The 25992-nt window shown below is 49.1% G+C and overlaps 1 protein-coding gene across 1 annotated transcript in view; it reads right to left on the bottom strand.

The window, feature by feature from the left end:
* The window catches only part of NXN (nucleoredoxin), a 48575-nt gene extending 26710 nt beyond the window's left edge, over positions 1–21865 (bottom strand). Inside the window, exon 1 of the mRNA XM_085241017.1 lies at positions 21446–21865. Within this exon, the coding sequence (XP_085097143.1) occupies positions 21446–21769 (324 nt within the window). The 5' untranslated portion in view covers positions 21770–21865. The remainder of the gene's footprint in view (positions 1–21445) is intronic.
* Positions 21866–25992: the final 4127 nt, after the last annotated feature.

The raw sequence follows: 25992 nt of genomic DNA, 5'->3' as shown, positions 1-25992 counted from the left end.
CTTCCTGCTTCCTAAATGGTGCTTGTAAATGGGGAAATAATTTGCAATGCTCTACTCCAATAAGAGAGGGAAAAAATGCTTGCAGATGCCTGATACTTCAGATAATCTTAAAAAGTGCAATCTACTTCTTTCCTTCTTTAAGAAATGAAAAGTATGAATAAGGATGCCATTGATCTGATTGCCGGGAACAGCATCTGGAACATCACTCTCTGCCTGAGACTGCAGAAGCTACACAGGAGTTCAAAGCAGCCCAAACTCCTGAACCAGATGCTGCTCACTCTCATAGAAATGCCTGTGGATCTGTGTGAAAATGATTAAGCAAAACTGCTCCCTCTTTTTCCAAATTTATAACTCCAATCTGTTTTCTCTTAGAGGGCAGATGCTCATTACACACACAGCACATCAAAGGCCAGGAAGTTTGGGACAGTCGTCCCGCCATGCACACCAGCACACATCCTGCTGGAGTTGCCCAAAGCTGCACTGTGCAATAGCCCTGTGCTGGCCCTTTGAGGGAGAAGAAATTCTCAAACCCAAGGGCTCATTATCCAGCAACTGCTGCTCAATTTTCACCTCCAAGCACTGGCATGGCTGCAGAGGGAGCTCAGCAGGAGACGACCTTGTACAGCTTCGGATCGAGCTCCAGCCCTCTGCAGTCCCACTGGGAACTCTGAGGACAAAATGCTCTGGATGCATCACTATTAAATCTGCCCTAATGCCAAACATCATCATCACAGCAGTGCAGTCAGAAGATTAAATGGGGTTGGGACCCCATCGTCATAAAACACCAATCTGTAACCAACAGGGACTATGAAACAGAGAAATACAGGTCAAGCATTTGGGAACAACCTGACACTGGGATTTATGTACTCTCACTGGAAACCCTGCCATCGGTGAGACAGTCAGAAAGGTCTCTGTCCTGCCAAGGCTCAAACTCTAATTTCAACTCTGATTTTCAGAAAATACACACCACCAAGAGGTCCCATTGTGTCCTGTTTTGCCACGTGGCTTCTGCAACCCCTGTCCTCTCAGGGACACTACAAAGGCAGGCACCCAGGGGCTATTCCAACAGTGGTAACAACAGTAAAAAGCAGTAATGTGTTTCTATAGGGAATTCTCCTGACACTTCTCAGTCCAAGTCTTGCTATTACAGCCTCCCCAGGGAGTCCCATGCATTGGGTGCTGAGCATCTCCCTGGGATGGGAAAGGCATTTCCTCCAGGATCCGTATCCAGGCTTACTGAGTCAAACACGAGCGACCTGCATCTTCCCCAGCCTGCACCGACAGAGCCAGTGCCTTCCAATAAAGCATCTTCAGACACTCATTAACAAAATAACAACATTAAGAGAGCGTCACGCAAAGAGATCGGTGCCAGGAATCTCTCAATCATCTACAAGAGGCTTATCCAGGAGGCAGGACAAGGAGGACTTGCTTGCACAAGTAGCAGAACAACTTACCCAGAGCAGTGATAAGCACTGCTGATGGACATGAGGCAGGTGAGAGTCAGCCTGCTCCCATCCCTCTGTGCTTCATCATGACACAGGATGCAGAAATATTTCCCTGTTCTGTGAAATCTTGCATTAAAAAAAAGAGCAAATTAAGACCCTGGAATCCTAAAGTCTAAACACGAACACAGCATTGCCTCTTACTCAAAGCCTGCTTTGCCCTTTCTTTACCTTCAAACTCTACAGAACGGTGCTGGGATCTAAAACTCAGGTTTCCCAGATCTGAGCCAGCTTCTGCAGCCTGCTCAGGACGTGACCTGGGGGGGCACCAAACCTCATGCATTTAATCCCACACCTGACTCAAAGCCTTGCCCGAAGAGGTGAGAGGTGAGCGCCTGATCAAAGGCCTCATCCCCAGAGCCTGTCATTTATTTCAGTTCAAAGAGCTCAGCAAACTCAAGGCAATAAGTCACCAGCTCAGATATTTAAAGAGGAGTTTGGGGAAGGGAAGCAGGAAGCACGAAACTTGTTTGGGCCTGGAGCTACTTTGCTATTAAACAGCATCGTGCTTTGGCAGGGCTCTGCAACAACCGTGCTCAGCCCATCACAAGCAATTGAGCAGAACTGGAGTTCAGTCTGCAGCATCAACAGTACCCAGGTCCACGTGTACCTCCTGGGGAAGGTCGTGCTCTGGTCCTGCAGCCTGGTGGCACCAAGAGATGGCTGTGACAGGGACTGGCACGCTGTGAGAAGCCAGATCAAAGAGATGCTGAGTTGTAATTTCTTCCAAACAGCTACCCGACAGCTGTGCAAACTTCTCTTTCCCTGGTAAATGCTGAAGAGGCACAAAAGATTTAGCTTTGCTGGTGGCATGGTTTGCAGTAGAAATGGTTGTGTTATTTCAGCCTGAGAGGGCTCATGCCTGGAGGAAAGGCTTGGGAACATCAGTTTCTGCTGTGCCCTCCTGCAATACACAATGCACTGCCATCACAATTTAAACATAGAGGAAACAAGACTTCCCTCATTCTCACTGCAGTAAGCACAGGGCCAGGCATAACTTGTTTCTGGCTGTCTGAGAGGACCCCCTGTTTCAGAGGAGCACAGCACTGGTGTAACCTGCTCTGCCTGACCTGCCCCAAAACTTGAATACGGAGCAGCCCAAGGCTGGGTGAGCCTCCATCCCCCTGTGCCCTGCTGCCCCACAGCTGGGATAAGGCTGCCAGGAGGATACCAGGATCTGAGGAAGCAGGGATGCAGCTGGGCTCTCCTTTACCAGCTCCTGCCAGCTTCCCTGTCCAGCTTCATTTCTGACCAAGAGATAAAAATGATTCATACTCAGTCCCTGCTCTTATTGAGAAGTTACGAGAAACAAAAGTAAAACTAAAACAAAGTTCAATGTTATCCTCCTTTGCAGACAATCTGTTAGTGACCTGGTCTTTCTCAGCAGCCCTTTTATCTAGCAAAGTGTTTTGGCAAAAGCTTTGCAGGGAAAAGCCATGCAATCCAGCTAGTTAAAAACCCAGTGCTTTCATGTTTATACAGCCAGCTGAGCAGCACACCACAAAGCCTTTTATTCCAAGCCTCTATTGACAAGCTAGCGCCGATAAATTACAACAGCCACCAATAATGAAGAGGAATGGGGAAAAAGAAAAGGAATTCCCTAGGTGGGTTGTAAGAGCAGAGAAACTCAGGATTCAAGAAGACAATGAGGAAAGTCTGTGCAAAAACTGTCCTGAGATTCAAGGCCAATTTGATTGGACTAAAAGTGGAGAATGAGCACAGCTGAAGATAAAGACAAATTCCTTCTCATTTCCAAGAATTCACCAGGTCTAAGGGGTTTGGCGGACACTGAAGGTTTAGCTGTAACTCTTCTAGATTCCTCTATTTCCATGGAAAAAACTGTCTGGAACAGCCCTGTGTGTGCTAGTGAGTGGCTGGGGAATTGGAGGAGCCGAGCTGCGGAGGTGTAATGCAAACCACAGGCACAAGGCAGTGAGTAAACACTGACAGCACTGCACAGCACCGAGCGCCCCAGTTCCCTGCTGGCAGCAGACTGCATGCTGACCCATGTACTGCATCTTGTTGGTTTACATACAGTACATGCAAGAGCCAGGAAAAATCCATCTTCTTTGTCATAACAAACGCTAAGGTAAACAGAAAGGCAAGGCCAAGCAGATTATCCAATTTACCAGGCATGTGAAGGAGAAAGAGAGCGCTGGCCAAGCGGGTACTCCAGGTTTTACTGTTTCTCAGCATGCACAGATAAAAGGACCACGAGGGAAGTGAGGTGTGCTCCCCACATGGGTAAACCTGCTGCTCCCGAATACAAACAAAAAGTGCTTGATAAGGGAAAGCAGCATTCCACAGCATCCTGCTGCAGTGTTCCCACCTGCCCTGCAGCAGGCAGACGCATGCCCCAGGGGCTGCTATGGGTTCAGCACATCGCACAAACACCCTGAGAAACCCAAATGGGGCCATCTGCTGTGCAACACTGATCTCCTACGCATACAGTTTCCAGTAAGAGGAGAAGAATGGACTTCTGGAGTCAGCTCCTGCCGGCCATGGGAGCCAGCAGCCCCACTGCCACATCTGGTCCAACCGCACACCTCTCCCTCAGAACCAAATAATGAATCTCTTCTAAGCTCAGACTTACTTACAATAGAGATCTAAACCAGTTTGTGCAGAAACCAAGCACACGTCCCAAACTCTGCTCTGAATTAGACTTTTCACCTCATGCTTCCCAGGCACTCAGCAGGTGGCATATTGCTGAGGTCTGAACCACGCACATGGCTGCAGGTCTGCGGGCTGGAATCTCTCACAGCATCACCCTCCCCCCTCCACAGCTCTAAGGAGGGTCACAGAAAAGATTTAGCATGTGCAGCAGGTTGTTGTGGTTACCTTTTATTCAATTCAAAAGAATAATATAGCATATTCCCAAAGGCAGTCCATAAATAGTGGAAGGATTCTGTTTTAATCCCCTATCTATTCCTATCTGGATAATATGGCATTTTGACAAGCGCTGCCAAAAAGCAGATTTATGGCAAAGCTGAGATTCTGCATAGCCAGCACATGCTCTGCAAACTCTGGATTCCAAGGAATAAATACAAACCTCCTCCACGATACAGATGGCTTTTCGGGTTCAGAAGCCTCAAGAAGCTAAAAAAAACTGCTTGCAGGAATTCTGCTTCCTTCTCCCACTCCAAATGGGAGCGTTTTTATACCCCCACCTTCCTCCACACTAACACTAACTGCTACCATTGAATGTTTCTGGGGCCACCACATCCCACCAGGACCACCCTGTGCTCCCCAGGTGTAACCTTCAATCATCCACCCATGGGGACTGCACACACCTCCTCCATTGATCCTGCAGGGACTGCAGCAGCCAGGTACAGCAGCAGGACCCAAGCAGCGCATGCTAGATCACAGAAAGACACACAAAGACATTTCTGACAAAGGGGAAATGCTGCATCCTTGCCAAAGCACTGTTGTTGGCTGCATGTACTTTGGATCCTGTCTACTTGCAGGAAAAATGCAAAGTGAAGGATATTTGTTTAAACCCCACAGGCGGACACTGCGATTCTATTAAAAAAATACAACTGGCATTAATTCTAAAACTTCTCACCGCTGGGACTGGGATTCAAACCCAGCAATGGACAGTGAGGCCAAAACACACTCAGAGCAGACGCCTGCAAAAGATTCCAAGGGAAATTAGTTGTGTGGTTTTCATAACAAAAATAAAATCCAAAGTTCTACGGGGGGGGGGGGGGGGGGGGGAAAGCAACTTCTCTAGCAGACAGTGCTGCAAATGCACTGCACTGTTTGCGGATCATTCGAGATCCATCAAGGTCTGACGCTTCCTCTGGCCCCTGCAGAGCTCTGGGCGAATTGTTCAGGAGGTGAAAGCAAACACAGAACCCCAAGTGGGCAACAGCCTCCTGTTCAACCCCAAAGCTTGCAGGGAAGAGCCAGCCTTGCCCTGGTTCATCAGGCAGCACCAGCTCTTCTGTGGCCATGGGAAGGACACCCCATTCATCCATCCATCCACCCCTGCACACCACCAGCTGCAGGACACAGGACAAACTCTCAGGCTGTCCCCTCCCAGCTTCTCCCATCACTTCTCTCCATACATGCACATGGTGGGCTAACTAGCATTTACAGAAAGCCCTGACTTCCCGTTTTGTGTGCTAAATTAAGCCTTATACCATCAACTTTTCTTTTTCCTAAGTAATTTTTTTGTAGCTGACTCACACCGAGCTTCTGCCAGGAATTTTCGTAATTAGTGAATGAGAGCAAGGTTTTGCCTGTGCATGCCTGACAACATCTGCTGATTTAAGACCGCTGAGCCCAGAACCTCGTGTAGCCCCGGAGCAGCACAGCTGAGTGCCGCCTTTCAACCAGCAGCATGGCCAGTGCTGCTTCTCCTGTACAGAGCTTGCAGCTCCTAACCCATGCTATGAGAGGAGGAGATTGGGATGGAAGAGAAGAAACACAGGCTGCCCCTCAACTTAGCAAGCCTCTCACCAGAGTACGACAGCATAGGCAGCTGCATGCCTCTCCATCGAGCTGCATAGTTGTAAAGCCATCGTGCGTCACATGTTCCTTAGAGACAGACGACAGTATAAAGCTCCAGAAAACCACAGAAGAAATAACTTCCTCAACCTCTGACTTCGATGGACACATGAGCTGCTTTGCAAGCGAGGCTCCAACATGTAGCAGTGGTCCAGCCTAAAGATGAAACAAAAGCCACAGCCGGTAAGCCAAAAGCAGACATCTGGCATCAGCCACCTCAAGTGCACATAGGATCCTTCCCGGAGGGTCCAAAACCATCCTGCTCCTGCTACAGGTCAGAAAAGCAAATGAATTACCACCCTCAGGATCAAGCTTCCCTGTAAGGTATGCCACAGCCATGCCTGTACCCTCCACACACAACTTCTTACTCACCCAGCCCTGTAATTTATACCATATTATATCTGTAGGGCTGCATTAAGGTTGCCAAGCCCTAAACAGCCAGGATGTGCTGGAAGTAAGTTTTCTCTATAGCTTTACTCTGATCCACTTGTGCATGGTCTTTACAGCATGGACGCATACCACGTGTGCATGAAGTCCTGATGCAGTTGGTACTGAGCTCAGAAGTGAGGAACCACTCACATTCGCTTTGAGAAAACAAAAGCTGTTTCCAGTCGTTCACTGTGTGGTGCTCATCTCTCTTCACTTCAGATTTTTCATGTGCTGCTCCGAGGCAAAAATGAAGGCATTTTGCTACTGCAGAGCTGGGATACTTCTCAAAGGACTGTACATTTATTTTCAGTAAAACCTAGAGAGCTATGTTCATAACACCTCCGTTTTATAGTTGAAGAAAAGAGGCACAGACGCAGTTCCAGAAGCAGCCTCCAGCTCACTTTTTAAAAAATAAACAGCAGTGAGCAGTGCCTTAAATGTCTGACGTACAACTTCCCATGAGATCATCTGCAGCAGGAGCACACAGCACTCCTAAAGCAGCCCTGGGATTGGGACCCATGAAATAAAGGCATTGATTGTGCCTGAAGAGCCCCACACTGCACACAAACCCTGCGGCAGAAGCCCAGCAGGGCTCCAGGCTCCTTTACCATGGCTTTATCCCTGCTTGCTTCCTACAACTACCCCAAATGCTGCACCATCCAGGGCAGAGGTCCCACGCACACAGTCGCATCCCTTTCTGGGATGCTTCCATTTCCTTTCCCAAGCTCTGTCAACCCTGCATGAGCAGCAAGGGCAGGGGTGCCATGGAAAAAGCAGGACGGGATCCCATAATTAGAAACTGAATTGTAATGCATGCAGGGGGCTGAATTAAGGCTGCGGAGGAATACTGTAAATTGGATGCACATTTCTGGTTCCATTCTACTGCTTTTTCTGCCCTCCCCCTTATTCGGCTTTGGCCACGCTTCAGATTAAGCTCCTAATAAGGGTTGGAGTTGGACAAGATGTTTTGGCCCATCAGATTGCAGCCTTCCAAGCCATTGAAATAAGATTCAAGCTGAACTTGAAATTTCAATAGTTTGGCCTAAAGGCAGGAGTGTTAACAACAGACCTGCCAACACCTTCTCTATGAGAAATGTCTGAAAACATGTCTGCACATCAAATACTGCTCAGGCTCTGGTAGACAAAAGCCACAGAGCTATTATCTCAAACCCACTGCTAACTTGCTCAGCCAGTTCTCCTGTCAGTAACGCTCATACATTTCCTCTGAGCACCCTTTATGTTCTCTCTAGGAAAACTCTTCCTCCACCCAACACCACTGTTGTAGTTTCATCATGCCAAGGTAAAATGGCATCTGGAGATGCCAGGGATACCCGAGTGGACATGAAGAAGCAGACACCAGCAGATGTGTTCAACCAGAGCAGCACACTTGTTACACATTACCAAGATGAAAGCTAGAAAACAGCATGTCCTGTAGCCAACTCTTGCATGCAGCAAAAAGCAAACTGGAGGCTTTCTTCTCCTTCCTAAACATACTTCTTTTTTTTTTTTTTTTAAACAATCTACATGCTATGATCATGTGAAAGGGTTCACCCGAATCCTAAACCCAAGGAAAATACAATAAAACTGACACACACCCTCAATGCTGGATGAAGCCTTCACTTCAGATCCTCACATCTGTGGAGGAGGGCTTTCAGCAAGACCTCTGCCAATACCCCGAGCACATTTAGTATCATATTTTTTAAATTACTGAAGTATATTTTCTTGAGGATATGAAGGCTTTGACTCCTTTGTTACCAAAATCTTTTCAAATAGGTGTTTCTGGTCAGAGGTCTGAAGAGCGGACACGCCGTCTGCTCTCCCCAGTGCTGGAGGCAGCAGGGAAGTGCAGGGAAAGCTCCTCTCGCTTTGATGACAAATGATAAAGAAAAGGAACAATGGTTTCTTGAACTGCATCCAAGGGAAAGTAACCCTGCTAGAGTGCCTGGCAGGGCATCAACAGCGATGGAAATTTCAGCTTTCAAAGAACAGAAATAAGATTCCAGAAAGGGGGCAGGGAGACCCTGCAGGAGCTGAGGTGCCACTAATTCCACGGATTGTTTTACAAACCCCTGCTTCTCTCCAATGAAATTATATCCTCCACAGGAAAACCATCTGGCTCCAAGCTCTTTAGGTAAGTGGAGCGTAAACAGAACAGAAAAGAGCTCATACCTGAACAAAAACAAAGCTCGGCTGGGGCATGCCAGGCTGGTCCTGGACAGACGGGGGGACAGGGGTTGGAAGCCAGACCACCAGGACTTTGCTCCTTTCTTTTGAGGGCTCTGAGCCCCACAAACAGGCAGGGCTCGACTGGCACAACAGGGGAGTGCTGGCTGGGACGGCACGGCGCAGTGGGAAGAGCACAGCAAAACTCCTGCAAAAAGGTCTGGATTTGATTAAACTTATTTTCTTTAGTAACGTTTAGTTCAGCAAGGTGAAAGAACCTGCTGTGCCCTTCAATGGCTCTTAACAGGGAGGGCTGGAGCACAATCATTCATTCGCACAAGAGCTGTAAGTGCAGGATGTGCAGAACAACGAGCTGTGCTGCAGCTGGTGCTTACCACATAAATACCCATCTCTCTGCTGGTAGATGCTTTCAAAGGTAGAAGCAAGACACTGGAAAAGTGCAAATAAGTGACAATTCCAAAATCAGAGGTTGTCTGACAGCTCTACACAGCATGACATGACCTCGATGGGAATTGTGCAGCGCTGCGTCTTCACCCTGCACAATACCCATGCTTTGTGTGGCTGGAAGCTCTGGACAAAGCAAACACCTTTGATAATGATAAGGGAAAACAAACAGAACAGCAAGAGAAGTGACTACCCAAGCCCACACTTGGCTGCCTCTTGCCACCTCTCTGGCAGTGCTCAGTTCCCAGAGCTCCATGTTCTTGCACAGATCACGAGTTGTCAGCATCCCTCTTGGATGTGGGGCTGCCAGGCTGTGAGCACATACAATGTGGACAGCGAGTCACCTGATGGTACCTTTTCTAAGTGGATATGGCCTTTTGCTGGGTGTCTTGCCATGGCTGGTAAACACTGCTAACAGTGCACAGCACACCAATGGCAAGGCACGCTCTGTAACTGCACTAATTGCTGTAATAATTAAAAAGCAAAAGACCAGGCTAAATACCAGAGGGGTGAGCATCAGCACAGAACTGCCTTGCTGTCTCACACACAGGACTTCCCTCACCACAGGCTGTACCTGCAAGGCCATTCCCACGATTCCTAACAGCAATCTGAGCAGATGACAAAAAAATATATCAATAATCTTTCTTCTCAATAGATTTGATCTTATTTTCTCTTTAGTGCGGCCGGATGAAAAGCCATTTCTATTGAGCAATTGAGCTCTTCCTACAACAGACATGAGCTAGCATGTTCTGAGCATTCAGTATTTCAATCCCAGTTTAGCGAAACAACAAATGCTGCACTCAAGGGTTTCTCAACCCCCCAAGAAGAAGCATTCAGTACATACACACATTTTCCCAACTTTACCATCACATAGTTCATGGATGAATCACATTTTTAGATTCTTCACTATTAAGCCTGGTAATGAGCACTGCTACTTCCTGGCAAAGAAAGCCTAAAAACTCCTGATCTTTACCCATGGCATCCTCTGCAAACAGCAGCATGGCTGTGTCACGTTGGGCTCTGCTCTTTGCTCCATGTCACTCAGTGACACGGTGGGTGCCCATCCCAGGGGTCTGTGGCTGGCTGCAGGGCTGGCTCCAGGCAGTCTCCACTCCAGGACCCAATGGCCAGATGCAGCTCGGGATGCACTTGCCCAGACAGCAGCTATGAAGTCCCCTTGCTTCTTGTTGTAACAAAAGGGTTTTGTGCCATCAGCCATACATCTCCCATAGGCAAGCAGTTTTTATGGCACTTATTTTCCCCCAAACACATCCCCAGAGCTCTAAATCAGATCTCCAGTTTTAACCAGCAAGAAGAAAAGGTAACAAAAAAGCCTGGGGGTGTTAATTCGGTAATTAGCAGCAAGGCCACAGATGGAGGTGGCATTCAATGGCTTCTCACCCTATCAAGTTTTATCCTAGCAAAGTTTTTACGCTAGAGACTTCACTGTTTCAGCTGTGAAGGCTGCAGTAAACCTCGCAGACACAAACATCAAAAAGAAGATGCTGGATGGGGCCCAGAACAGGGTCAGACAGCCAAAGCCAAACAGCAACACACAGCACACACGGCTCATGGGCCATTCTGTTCTTAAAACAGACTAAAATCTGGAACCTTCCTGCAGTTCGGAATCAGGCTGACATCCCAGCCAAGGCACCGCTGCCACCCTCCTCCTGCTGCTGCCTGTCCCCTGTGCAAAATGCTGCCCCCAGCCTGCCCTGGCACTGAGACAAGGCTCTTCCAGAGCCACTGTCACCATGCAGCCTGCAGGAATTGGCCTGCAGGGAAAGGCAGGGACAGCCCCATCCCCTTCTGCTTCACAACCTGGCAATTAACTGGCTTGGAAACTGCCTCTCTAGGCAAAAACCTGTCCTGGGAGCAGACTGCTGTGTGCAGGCTCCTTGTGCGAAATGGGGCCCTGCGTGCTCCTGTCACATCAAATAATTAAACCTGCAGCCAGGAAGTGTGAGAGCGACTGTCAAGAGAGCACTGCAAGAGAGATGGCCTGCAAAGCTCTGAGGATCAGCACAAGGAAAGCTGCTGGTCAGCAGCACACAGCTTCTTCCATTCCTTTAAATAAAAAGGAGTCCAAAATATGCCATACATTACCTCTTAAGTAGTCTCTGCCCTAAATTTCCAGCCATCTGCACTACTCTCTGGACCTCCCCAACTCATTTAATTTCTTTCTGTGTGTCTCCACCAAAATCAAAGAACTAAACAGCAGCGATCTTGGTGGGAGGCATCCAGCTGCTCTGCTGCATTACAGGAATAAAACATGTTTGTGCAAACCTGCACCGCAAAGCCAGGCAGCAAATCTTCCTATGAAAAACTTCCCATGCTTTCCGATTAGCCGATCAAGCACAAGGCATTAAGACCTCTCCCCTTATGTATCTGTGAAATCCAGTGCTTAGGACACAAAAATGGGTCTTTTCTAACCCTGGAACGAAGCGATTTGGGGAGCGTGCAGTGCAGCAGCGGGGGGCAGCAGGCAGTGCTGGCCAGGCTCACATTGCATGCAGTGGAGAAGCCACAGAAGCATTGGAAAAGCCCCTGGCACCAAGAGAGCTCCCAGAGCACAAAGATTACAGGCAAGAGGTAGTTATAAGCAGCTTGTAACGTGGCAGCAATGCAATCTCTGCCCTACAGCCACAAACCAGAATTAAAGAGGGAGCACCCTTAAAAATAAGCTTGTACAGTCATCAGCTTAGAGGAAAATCAGCCTAGCTCCTTGCCCTGTTAAACAGTAGCTATCAGTTGATAAAAGAAGTGTACTCCTGTAAGCTATGCACCCAGGCATTACTTGTATGGCAGGATTTGCGGCCTGGTGCCCTTCAATTTGCTCTAAGAGCACCAGAGCAGTATCCAGAAAAACCTGATGAAGGAAAAACATAATTCAATGTCAAGAACAGTCCCACAGCCCCTTCCTGCACAAACGCAGGAGTGCTGCTGTCCCACACATCATCCAGCCACACTGTGCACACTGAGGTAAAGGAGAAGCTCTGCCCACAAACTCCTCCTGGTGCACTTCTCTACGGCTGAAACAACCAAGCAGAGATGGTTTAGGTTGTTTTACAGCTCAGACAATCAGAGTGACACTTTTGGAAGAGTCAGAATAGTCCTTCTAAACCACCACATAGAGGGTGGGGGCGAACCTTTGGATTCTGCTCTTCTACCTCCAAGTCTCCTGGTTGGGACAGGGGACGGCCCCAGTGGGGAATGGGCTCAGAGCAGAGAAGAGGGAAGCAAAGCTGCTGCAGCAAAACTGGGGGGCTTGTGCCAGGGAACCAAAACAGATCCAGGTAAAACAAGCCACTTTCCCTTCGGCATTTACATACCATGCATTTCCACAGCGCAGCATTACTGTGGACCAGTTTGTCCACCTAGCAGCCCTGCAAGGGAGGTAAACCAGATAACCACACTTTCTTTTTTTTCCTGCTTACCTATGGGGCGAGACTTCTGCTGGTTGACTTATATCTATTTAAACAAAAGCCAGTTCAGAGATCAGCCTTTGCACAGTGTCAGCTGCAAGAAATGAGCTAACATCCAGATACAGTGGCATGTCAGGATTAGCCCAGGCTGGGGCAGGAATGCTTCCATGTATGGAAAAATATTGGAGCAGTGAAACCATAAGCTTGGAGCGGAGCAAAGTGAGAGGCCCTGTCAATGAAGCTGTGGGCTCAGGTTTAGAGGACTTAGCAGCTCAGACCTGCCATAAGATCCTCAGCACATATTACCATAAATTTCACACTTTTTCCAAAAGGGACTCTCGTAGCGATGCTGCAAGTTGCAGGGGTGAGATCCCGAACCCATCTGTTTGCTCTGGAAGCAGGGCTCGGACCATTGGGTACAATTAACACCCCCTGCACAGGGTACAGGCTCTGGTGTTGAAGGAGACGTCCTGGCAAGTCGCACTCGGGCGATTACAAGGAGAGCCGCTCACGCCTGCCTGCCTGCCTGCCCGTCTGTCCAAGGCTCCATCTGCCTTGTACAATTTCTGGAAGCTACTGTGACTTGGCTCTGGAGCTGCCCGGTTGAGAGCTGGCATGCCTGACAAAGCACCGACAGCTCAGAAGAATATGCTGAGCTGGGAATTAGCGCACCGTGGGCGTCAGCACTTGCTTCTGCCAGCCCTGTGCCGAGGGCAGCAGCCTCCAAGCAGAGGCAGGGGGAAAAGCCAGGGGCAACATTCTCTCCGACTGGTCAGGCACTAATCACCAGCACTCATTTGTCAGCATCCTGAGTGAATGCTCATGAAGTAATGGCTATGACTTCATCTCTCCAGTGGAAGTCTCTTGGGAACATGGGAGAAGTAGAGTTTCTCTCAGCAGCTCACTCACACAGTTGCAATTAGTTCCAGTTGTACTCTACTCTCTGCAAATATTACCTAATTCTCACCCAGATTCCTGAATCCTTGCACTGAGACACAAAACAAGGCTCCTTTCTCAGCAGCCCATGGGGTCACTCTGAGCTGTTCCCAGCCAGCACACCTGGGCATCCCTGGATGCCACCAGCCAGTTCTTTTTAATACCTCAGCCACAAAATAAAAAGCTGGTAACTTTGGCAAACTGATTTTAACTAGGCACCTTTGCACCGTTCCTCCATTAACATACTTTAAACTCAAATTTCATTTAGCCACAGTTGTAAAGACGGACAAAATGCTTCCAGAGGACTCCGAACTCTCTCCCCTTGGTTGGGCAGCACAAGCTCCAGCCCTGCAAGGGTGGAAATCACAAAGCACAGTCTCATAAACTGCCCTCCTGCTGCACTGCTCTGCCTGGGAAACTCGTCTCTGCCCTTGCCTCAGGCAGCACAGGAGGTCTCTGGCTCCGCTCACCCTGCTGCATTCCTCCTTCCAAGGACTCTGTGGGCTTTGAGCAAGCACTGCAAGATTTGCTGTGCCTTGAGTTTGCTTTTCCAGTCCAGGGGCTCCCACACTCGCGCTCCTGGGGGCTGGCACAGCACATCGCCCTGCAGTGATCATGGCACAGCTCACCTGAAGTGCAGCACTTGGAACTTCACTCCACAGACCAGGTTCTCACCACGCCAGCACAGGGAGCAGGAACATCCTCAGAGCTCTCTCGTCTTTGTTTTGAGAGCAGAAGGGCTTGCTGTGCTCCGGGCAGGGGGCTGATCATATTGCAACATGCAATGCCCTGACGCAACAGCAGCAGGCAGGCAGTCAAACTAAATAAAGACCACAAATTCTTTACGTATTAATTGTTGATTTCAATTGTTCGTGGTGTTGAAAGTCAGGCGTGAGAATACGCTGAAAACATTCCTGCATCTGTTTAGTTCCACCCTTCCATTAATTCCATGTACTCTCAACCTAAACAAGACACTACCTTTTCTTCAGAAAACTTAAGATGATGATATCTGCTGAGCTGTTGCACAGCAGAACATATGCACAAGATGCTCATGCTTTAATCTGGATACTTATATAAATTCTCTAGTGGGAAAGAGAGCCACTCAACTGGCCTTTTTGCTTACTCATCAACTCCTCATCTTATTCCCAGCACTGCTGCAGCCCAATGGGAAAAAGCCCCCAGCTCCCCTGAAAGGGAACAAAGGGAAGGGAATGAAGCTGGGCTGAAGGCACAAGTCTGGAATGTATCCAGATTAAATGCCCACCTTTGGAATTTCTTTTTGGATTTCCTGTATGACTTCTCTGGGCTGTTAATCTCTCATGCCTTTTGTTCGTGTTGCCTATGCGAAATACAGACTCACCGAGGTGGAGGGGTTGAATGGTCCCAGCAGCACAGATTTGCTTTTTGCAGCCATGGACAGGTCCCTCAAGTGCCTACAACTGCAGCTGCTCATCTCAGAAATGGCTCTGAAAGCACATCCCATAACAGGGCTGCATGGCACGGCTGGAATTCAAACAAATCAGATGTCCCCTGCTGAAAGTTAAAATAAAACCCAACGCATAGCGTTAAGGAATAAAGACCAGAAAGGGCCTGGGGGGAAGGAAACTAAAGGAAATTAATGTATACAAAGCACAAGTCACAAGGAATCCAAACACCCTCACCATGTTTGCGTTACTCTTCCCTTCCCTAATTGTTCGTGCATGGAGATGGCATTAGCACAAAGTAATCTGTCTGGAGAGCATCTCAAGCACGGCGTACTACGCTGTGATGTGTTATGGAACTGGTTTAAAGAACACATACAGCTACAAAGTCATGATTATTCAGTATTCAACCCAGCCTGAAAGCTCAGGAGTCAGCTTGTTAGTTGCTGAAAGCAGGGGGCCTGAAATTATCCGTGAATAGTTCAAAGCAGCAGTTAATTCAACATCTCTCCTTTCAAAAGCATAAAAATCACAGATTCCTGGAGTGTGTAAGCTTTTTAAAAATGACAAACTACTAACTGTCAAATCAAAGCAGCAAACAGAAATCCACATGGCTGATAAGACAAATAGTTGCATTTTAAAGAGTAATTAAGTATCACTTTGGAATATTTTGCTTGGAACTTGTTTCCTTGATAAAAATGGGAGGGGAAGGAGAAAAAGGAGGAGGAAGCAACTCACATAGACCAGCACGGCGAGCAGCTTCTCAGCATGTGGATGCTGCCCAAAATTGCTCTCCTGGGCTCAGCTAGGTGCACTGCAGCCCCAGCAGCACCCACTTCACCTGCACCCCTCCATCTGCCAGCACAGCGCAGAGCAGATGATGGCTTTGTTCAATCTGCCTTGCTGGGGAGCAGGGCTGGTCTGCTCGCTGTGAAGTGCAGTACCTTTTGAGTATGCTTAGATTAAAACCATACCCCAACTTCTATGCTGGGAACGTTGCTGAAAAGGCAGGAATGTAAAACACAGAAGTGAAACCTTATCCTGGCCAGCATGAGCTAACCTCACCATGAGCTGCTTTGAAACATTACAAATATGTCCATGAGAAAAGATCAAAAAACTCCCCAAATCCCTCGACACTCTCAAAACTTTTATCTGCTAACAATGAACATTTCACACAGACCTTCCATAGCACTAGGAAGTACCTACAGAAAACTACAGGTGATGGTACAAAAGGGAGTGTTTGTAGTATTGAAAAATGAGCATTTCCAACCTAAATGTTATCAAGCTGCTTGAAAAGCCCGGGGCAGTGGGGATGGGTCACAACCCAAAGGAAATGCCAGCACGAGACCCAGCTGCAAGCCAGCAGAGCTGGGAGGAACTGAGCAGAGCGTGGACCTTATCCAGAGACCCCTGAGGTTTATGGAATGATGCCAAAGGGCTCTCAGAGCAGCACCTCGACTATCTGCTCCTATCAACTGAAGGATGCAATAAACAGCACAGCTGACACATCAGCAAGACATGCACAACATGGATTTTCCCCTGAGCAAGTGCTCGTTGAGCCACATTTTGGATGTATGGCAAAACCCAACCTCCAAGGACGTCAGCAGTGGTATTGTAGGGCCTGGATTTTATCCACAGCCCGTGAACGCTGGCTGGGATTCCACTGAAAGATCAGGGGCTTTGCACAACTGTGAGCTGCACAGAGGGTCAGTGCAGAGCCGCAAAGCTGTCTAAAACATGCTTAGAATTAATTTGGAAAAGCATCATCAACAAGAATTAGAGAATGCTTTGGCTTTGGTGCTCTCCTCACTATGTGGAAACACTGAATCGCCAGTCCTGAGTCATATTTAAAGTTCACTGCTGTACTTCTCAGAATTGATCTTAATTCTGTACCTTTTCCTGTAAAGCAGTCCAGCTTCCAAAAAATTTGGGCTGATTAGTTTAAAGAGTAAAGCTGCCTCGTTTAGCTCTGCAACCTGAAAGCAACAAAAAATGTCAGGCTTGCATTTTTAAACATCTTTCATTTTCAACATCTGGATTAAGATGCCACAATGAAAAACAGCACGTGGGCTTCTCACTGCTGCTCTCACAGATCTCCCATTCCCGTGTTCCAGAACCAGTGAGTTTCAAAGCAAACAATCAGTTGGTGCTGTTAATGCCTTGCTTCTTACTCAATAGCCTGATGTCATGAAAAGTCCATATTTTTCAAATCTATGTCTCTGCGAGCCAACAATTTCATACACATTCCCACCCCGAAAACACAAAGTCAGGGATACAGCTGAAAGTTATTAACTAGATATTTTCATATGATGAAACTCAAAAGCTGCTTCAAGTGATTTACCAAATCTTCTGTCAGACAAATCCCACATCTGTGCTGACCACTTTGCCTCCCAGACCTCAGCAGATGGTGACTGCAAAGAGGAAAGTCCCTAAAAACCAGGGTATATCTTAAGCTATATGCAAAGGTTGGAGGCTCAATGGCTCATTTGGACACATTTTAGCCATCAATCTCACGACCAACCTTTTATCTGCAGAGATGGAGATGCACTCACAATGCAGACTCTCCCAAGCCTGCCCAGTCAGGTTCACCCATTGCATTTGACTAGCCACTAAAATAGCATCCAAAGGGAAGAGCCAGCTCCTTCCACCTCCTTAGGGCAAAACAAAGACGAGGTTTTTCTCTCATACAGAGAAAGACTACACGCCTCTCTGTCACAGAACTCACATTTTGTATTAGTGTGGGAGATAACACAGACCAGCATACACAAATCCAGCCTTAGCATAAAGGAAAACCAAGCAAAACATATTTGCCAGCATGAGCAGAAAGAGCTTCAAATTGTTTTCTGAGACTTCACAGAGCAATCAGAGAAATGTAATAAATGTGCTTTGCATTTATTTAAAACCAGAAGAGAACTTTTTCAGCCCCACTGGAAGCAGTTCTGCCTTGCCAGGACGCATATGGGCAACATTCAAGCAGACACAGAAATACAGTAGAAAGAAAACAGAGATTGGGAGGCAGAGCACAGAACAGACACTGCTGTGCTCAGAATGGCTGCACCAAGACAGTGTAATTAGGAAAACCAGGATTAAAAAGAGAGAGATGACTGCGCCAAATAAGTAACAAGTAAAAACAAAAGCAAGGGCAAATAAACAACGGCAAAAAAATGCAGTGCTTCTCTCCCAGTGATGATCTTTGATGGTCCCTTGGCGGTCTCTTCCAGCTCAGGATATCTGGGGATTCAGTGCAGACCCAGCAGCACTATTTCTCCTCCATTCTACTGACCCTTCTGCCACGCTTCCGTACGTAGGGACGTGTGACAGCACCTACCCGACACCAAAACAGGGCACTTTTGTAGCAGAAACCACTAAGAAGACACACAGCTGGGGGGACAGAATCACAGAATCATTCAGGTTGGAAGAGATCTCTCAGATCCCCACGTCCAACCCCAATCTACCTCACCATGCCCACCAACCACATCCCTCAGTGCCACATCCCCGCAGGCCCTGAACACCTCCAGCCCAGAGCTCCTCCAGCTCCCTGGGCAGCTGTGCCACTGCAGCACCACTCTTTCTTTTTCCTGATACCCGTGGCACGCTCCTGCAGAAGGTTCTGTGCCATAAACACCCCACAAGCTCCTAAATTCACCCAACACAGGTGACAGGAGCTCGGGGGACCTCAGAGATGGTCCCAGGAGGCGGTGGGGCTGCTGTCCCATCCCATCTCATCCTGGGCCAGGGCACGAAGGCAGATGGGGCTGCTGACATTACTGAGCTGGGGCAGCAGTCAGCAATTACTGCCATCATTAAACCAATTCTCCAAAACTCGAGCAGCTGTTCGTGCAAGCAGATAACGACAGGGTGATGTTAAACCAAAACCCCCAAAAAAACAAAGGCACGGATCGACATCTCTCTCTCATGCTCTGCTCAGCAACTCCAGGCACTACCAGAAGATAAATCAATTACCAACAGCTACAGTTATCTGTCCCCGAAGCCAAACACAAACTGCTTCATTGAGGGATGTGCATAATGAGCCCAAGGCCTCCGATCTCATTCGGTGCTCTTGAAAAAAGCCAATAACATGGCTGTCTGTGGCTCAGACAGAGGCACAGTGCCATCCTCCTTATTTATCAAAGGCTTTCCCCACGTCCGCATGTTTGCTGACTTCTACTGCTCTCTTTTATTACTCGTTTGGAGACAGAAATTGCTAGATGCTGAAGTTACCCCAATTCAACTGGTCGCTGCGGACTGTTCCGCCCTTGCTATCTGCAGCCTGGCATTATTGAGTTACTGAGGAATTCCACGAGGAGTGGCTGTTTCCTTTGACAGCCCATACTGCTTGCTCCAATTACCATGGGAGCAAGATGCTGTTTTCCTCTGAGGACTGTGGGAATTTTACTGCCAGCCCCAAAAGGAAGCCGGTCCTTCAATCCAGCGCCTGAGCTTGGAAAGAGGGAGAAATGTAAAGAAAAAAACCAACACAGAGTATCACAGAATGGCCTGGGTTGAAAAGAACCACAATGATCATCTAGTTTCAACCCCTTGCTATGTGCAGGGTCACCAACCACCAAGCCAGGCTGCCCAGAGCCACAAATGTACACCAGAGATAGGCAACGCCTGCACTGATAAATATTTCAGCAGTCTGACAAGCAGGAAACCAGCGCCGTAAGAGCCATGATATTCAATAATTCCGAGCAGCAGCAATATGGACAAAGCTCATCTCCAGCCAACGCTGTCACAGCCTCCAACAAACCAACACACAGTGGTTGTCCCAAACCTCCAGGCTGGGCAATGCACTGAGGCTGAGCACTCAGGGATGAGGTTCAGCTCCCTGCCCAAATCTCCCACATCTCTCCCCCTCTCTCATCCCTGTTCTGTATCCACACGATGCCTTTTTGCCACTAAAACTACAGAATTCTCCAGGGCTTGGCTCACATCGAGCTTAAAAAGAGCTTTCAGAGCAAAAGAGCCATAACTCAAGAAGACGGTCTGCATTTTTTTTTAATGCTTTTGTTTCAAAACAAATTAAGCCTGCAAGGTACTGAACATATGCTGCACACCCCCGGCTCCTGCTGGCACATATTTGAAAAATAGAAAGTTTGTGCTTTTCTAGACAGCCGGGTCGTTAGCCCGACTATTTAAAAATCAGCCCATTATACGAGGAGTCTTGGAGCTGCCTGAGCTACAGATTATAAATCTCCTGTTTAGAAATCTGATATCCTGACATAATTGCCCTTATAACTTACAAATAGGTTCTCTGTTATCCGCAGATTAAACTTCCTCCAAAGCCACATCACATCTGCTTAGTTTTGAAAATATACAGCACAAGCTTCGATTGCTTTACGCTCCGCACAAAAATAATCCTGAATTTAACTCAGGGTTTCTTGGAATAAGAATTTAAGACCCTATAATCTTTTAATTTCATGTTTTCTCGCAATCTAATGGATGGAAGCACTAACCAGAGTACAAAATTAATGCCACCTTCCACTTTAACTATATCCCAACAGTTCAACTCTGTTGAAGTGGAATCTTTAAAGCAAATACGGGAGGCAGAAAGTCCCCCATCTGAACAATCTGCAACCTTCTGCAGGGAAACTGCCAGCTTCTAATTGGAACCACAACCCTTCCGTGCCCCTGCACTGAGAGCTTTTGGCTCTCAAGACAGCAGCTTTGGATGCAATTCCTCCGAGGGACGAAGCAAGTTCCTCACTGAACAAACCGACCCCAGAGCTCACACAGCAGCGCTTTGGCTTCCGAGGGAAATCGGAGCCTTCAGCACAGCACCCAAACACCAACCCTGCAGTGAGGAGAACGAGCTGAAATGTCAGCACTGACGCTTCTCAGGATAGGGGACACCCAACAGCGAGCCCAGATGGCAGCGAACATCTCAAAGATGCCCGTGCTGATGCAGACAGAGGGCTCAGAGCCCGCTGGGGATGGAGGGGCCTCCTCTGCACCAGGGATGCTCAGGCACAGCTGCACCTCACAGAGCTCAGCCCCAAAGCTTTGGGGCAAAGCTCCCAGCACTCAGCCAGGAGCTGCAGTTATGCTCCAGCCAGACGCTCAGAAATGGCACGGCGGGGCTCCATCTTTCTCATTATTGCTCAATGGCTTTCAGGGAAGATTAGATGTGTAAAGACTTTTTTTTTTTTTTTTTTAAATACCAAAGCCGGGAACTCGTCGAAATCTGAAAATCCGCTCTTTCCTTCGCAGCCCGGGCTCTGCGTGCTTCACAGAGCTCTTTCCGTCTGCCATTTCTCCGTCTTTCAGCCGAAACGCCGCAGATGAGGGGCCGTAACTTGTAGCAGAGCGCAGATATCAGCTGCTATGCAAACGCCGCGACCGAGCAGCGCCGGCTCAGCTCCGCCACCTCGACCAGCGACCAAAGCCCGGCTCCGAGCCTCCCAACCACCCGACACCCTCTAACAGCCCATAGAAACCCGAGGCCCCCCCCTCACCCCCAGCTTCACGCCCGCTCCCCACCGCCCACCCCGGGGTCTCAGAACTTTCCGGAAGCTCCGCTCCCCCCCGCGCTGCGTTCCGGCCCCGCCGCCCCCCGGACAAAGCCCCTCTGCCTCCCCACGGCTTCGATTCTCACCTTGCGGTGTTTCTCGGCGAAGGGCAGCGCCAGCCAAGGCATGGCCCGCACGGCCTCCTGCCACTGCTGCTGCTCCTGCTCCGCCGACACGAAGACGATCTCGAGGCGCTGAGCTCCGCTCGCCGCCGCCGCCGCCTCCCCCCTAAAGCGCCCGTAAAAGGCGGCCAGGCTGGCGCCGATCTGCGCGCAGGGGCCGCTGAGGCTGCAACCGAAATACAGCCCAACCAACGAAACCCCGCGGGCGGCCAACGCCGACACCGCCACCTCCTCGCCGTCCGCCGACACCAACACCTCGCCCAGCACCTCCGCCAGGGCGCCCGCCATCCCGCGCCGCTCCGCTCCGCTCCCCGCTCCCCGATCCCGCTCTGCTCCGCTCCGCTCCGCCCGGCCCGCCAGGGGGCGCTGTTGTGCGGTCAGGCCCGCCCCCGCCGCGCCCGGCCCGACCCCCGGCGGCTCCGGGGTGGTGCTGAGGGGGGGGGGGGGGGGTTGATGTTGGTGAGCCGCGCTCGGCCCGGTGGGTCGGGGCGGACAGGGAGAGCTTTCGGGAAGCCTGGAAAGTGCTCTTTGTTTTTCAAAAAGCGACACGAATAAGTGCACGGGATCGATAGGCTGCAGCCGAGTGTCGGGCTGTGGTTCTGACAGCACACCGGAGTTAAAGAGGGTTTCCTTCTCGGATTTTGGATGGCAATAACAGCCCCATGTGTGGGCTGGAAGGTTGCGTGGAGGAAAAGGATCTGGTTGGGTTTTAGGAAACATTTCTCCTCTGAAACAGCCGTGATGCTGTGGCAGAGGCTGCCCAGAGAGCTGGGAGGGTCCCCATCTCTGGAAGTGTTCCAGGTCCAGATGTGGTGCTTAGGGACACGGTTAGTGGGCAGGATTGGTGGTAGGGGCACCGTTGGACTAGATTCTGTGAAACTACAGCTTTAACTCAGAAAGATGATCTTAGAGATCTTTTCCAGCCTTTATTCCACCTGGCTGCAATACGGAGAGGAAATAACGCCTGGGCCGTGACACACAAACCAGGAACTGGAACAGATTTGCTCCTCACAACCCAAATGTGCACCCCTCATCCCCATTTTTCCCCATTCACTTTCCTGGGTCAGCCCTGCAGCTGCTTCTAATGGCCGCTGTGCAGACACCGATTTCTGCAGCCCTTCCTTATTGGGCCTCTTGTTATTGCTGCTTCCAACAGTGCTTAACATTGTATAGCATCCAGAACCATCAGGGGATGCTTTATAAATACAATTAATTATCACTGTTATTACAGCATTACAATCTCTCTTTTCCTGTGCCAAGACCTGCTCCCTCGGGGTGGTTCAAAGCCGGAGGAGTTTTGCCTTGTTTTTATTTGTCCCGCCTTATCTACATTAATTAAGTACTGGGGCTCATTAGGGCAGGGGAGCTGGTTTTGAGCCTGTGGCCCTGAACTCAATGAACCTATGTAGCAGCTGTAAAAATTATGGCTGCAGTCAATGGGTCTGACCTGCGCTCGTTGAACCGAGTAGAAGAGACACAGAGCAACTAAAAAGCATTGCTTGCTCTTAAAGAGCAACCAGATCAAACGAGGAAAGGGCTGGCAGCCCACCTGCAGCCCCATAGGGTAAAGAGATGCGGTGTCGGAGCGCGGAACCCTGCGGATCAGATCCCGCTTCCTCCGCCCGACCCTCCGGCTCCGCACGGAGCGCGCTCCCCGATCCTCTGGCGCCACTGCGCGGCTGAAGGCAGAACTGCAGCCGGGACCTCCCGCTGCCCGCGGAGCCTTACCGGGCGCTGCGCTGTCGGATGTTCTGTTATTCAATAGCTGGCAGTGCAAACAGCAGCGGAACACCAGTTCACCCGGGTACAAAGAAGCCAGGCGACCTGCAGGATGAACTTATAGAGTCTACATCCAACCCGCACCTCCCCTGGCGCAACGCGAGGCCATCTCCTCTCATCCCATTGCTGTTACCTGGGAGCAGAGGACTCCCACCTCACCACACCTCCTCTCAGGGAGCTGTAGTGAGCAGTGAGGTCTCCCCTGAGCCTCCTCTTCTCCACATCGAACAACCCCAGCTCCCTCAGCCAATCCCCATAAGCCTTGTGCTCCGAACCCTTCACAGCCCTTCTCTACAAGCATCCCAGGGCCTCAGTGTCTTTCTTGCAGTGAAGACATAACTCAAGGTGCAGCCTCAGTGCTGAGCACGTGGGGAAACATGAGAACACTTGTGTGAGTTTAAACAGAAAAACTATCCCTGCATACCCAATAGAAAGGCTGCCCTGCAGCTGGGGTCACTGTAGCCTGAAATCATTAGCATTGTTTGCTATATATATATGTATATATAAACAGCAAGTTTCTCAGCAGTCAGATGGTTACACACGAGGAGCTGTTTGAAGATTGCTGCTCTGGGATGTCCCCTGTACAGCAGTCCCAAACCTGTGTGCTCCATCCATCCTTGGCCAGACAGCAGCTTTGATCATGCTCTCCTAGGGTATGATGCTTAAATAAAACTCAATTTCATTGCAAAAGGCTCTTTAGTTTCTAATTTAGCTGTATTTTGAACTCAGGGGGGAGTGGATTTTCCATGGTATCTGGACATCAGCCAGCAGCAAGGTCCCTTAAAAGAAAGGGGCTTTCTTCAAACAGATGAGTGTCTGACACAAATCTGTTGTGTTCTGACATTTTTCTTATATGGCAGCTCTTAATCTTAATGGTTCCAGACACGGTGCATTTGTGAGGTTTATTTTAGTAGCAGGATGTTGGCTGCATTTCAGATTACGGACGTACATATCTGGAGAAAATTCTGGGAAGGAAAACTCTGCTGGAAATCTGCAGAAGAAAGGCCTGCTGCTGCTCTCCCAGTGTTGCACACTGCTGGAAATTTCCACCATTCTGGATTTACATCAGCATTGCTGAGAAGATCCCAGTTGTTGGAAGCAGCTCACACAGGGCAACCCAGCTGTGTGCTCCAGCCAGTTCCTCACCAGTCACACATTAATTCCTTTAAACACATCTATGTTAAGGTCCAGGCTGCCTGAGCACATCGCTGGAGGTCTGAACTGACCCAATTCAATGAAGTTACACTCTGGAGGAATTTGACCCTTCAAATTCTTCTCCCTGGTGTTGCAACACATCCGGGCTGCTGGGAGAGCTGGGTTCAAGGCCAGCCTACTTTTGACCCTCACCATCTGGCTGGGGCTCCGGCAGATGGGCTCCACAAATGCCACGGGGCAGCTGGAACCGTCCCTATCCCTGCTATGAAGGGATGGAGCAAATGTGCCAGCACGAGGCTCAGCCTGCCTCATCACAGCCCCTCTATGCATGTTGGATAATGGAGTTAGGCACTCCATTAGCCAGAGCCTGCAGGTACCACTGCAAAGAATCACAGAACCATTAAAATCGGAAAAGACCTCCAAGGTCATCTAGGCCAACAATTTTAGGTCCCCCCTAGGCCTGAAGAAGCAAGGTTTTATTCTTTTCCCCAGGTTTTGTTGGTTCTCTTTGCCAGTGTGGGATTTATTTATTTATTTATTTATTTTTGTCCCAGCAGGATCACAGCAAACTTGAAAGGGATTCACACATTCAGTTTGTTGAGGACTGAATGGCACCATCAGAGCATTACCTGTCCTCTCCTGCCTCCAGGCACCACAGGAACCCTCTGTCCATCAGGCAGTGGACTTGTGACTGCCAGGAGGAACGTTCATCATTCACTGCTGACAACTTCTACTTCTTCACAGCTGCCCCAAAGGTGCAGATTTACAGGTAGCAAGGACTCCTGCAGCCTTGAGGATCAACCCACAGTGGGATCAGACACTGTGGTGACCTGTGGTGCTCAGATTTTATCATGGCACGTATCGAAGGCTATGATTCACCACTGCTGCACAGCACTGCATGATGTCATATCTTAGCCAAAGGAGCAAAGGGGAAGGTGAAACATTAACGAGGCTTTACATTTCTGGGAGGTGACATCACAGCTGCAGGTCACTGAGACAGAGTATAAGCAGTTACAGCTTCTATGTTCAAGCAATCCTCCCTTTCCACTGTAATTTTCCATACGGTGGAAATAATTTGAGGATAGCTGCTTGGTTCTAAGCACCTGCATGTAGGTAGAATTTCAGCTTTGTAGGAGCATAGAATCATTAAGGTTGGAAAAGACCATCTAGTCTAGCCATCAAACCATGCTCACCGTGCCCACTAAACTACATCCCTCAGTGCCATGTCTCCACTGCTCTTGAAAACTGTTCTAGGGATGGTGACTTCACATCTCCCTCATAACAACCTGAACTCCCATTCAAAATATGGTCCTTTACGGGCATCCCAGCCGAGGTGTGGTCCCACCATTGGCAGCACCGGTCAGCTGGATGGGGGGTCCCTGGTTTGGAGGATGAGAAGTGACAGCCTTAAGTTGTGCCAAGGGTTGTTCAGGGTTGGATAGAAGTAAACATTTCACAGAATCACAGAATGGCCCAGGTTGGAAGGGATCTCAAGGATCATGAATCTCCAACCCCCTGCCACATGCAGGGCCACCAACTTCCCCATTTAATACCAGACCAGGCAGCCCAGGGCCCCA

The sequence above is a fragment of the Meleagris gallopavo genome, chromosome 21 (assembly GCF_905368555.1).
Source record: "Meleagris gallopavo chromosome 21, MGAL_WU_HG_1.1, whole genome shotgun sequence".
NCBI lineage: Eukaryota > Metazoa > Chordata > Aves > Galliformes > Phasianidae > Meleagris > Meleagris gallopavo.
Note: the sequence above shows the minus strand (reverse complement) of the source record. Positions and strands in the feature narration are given on the sequence as shown.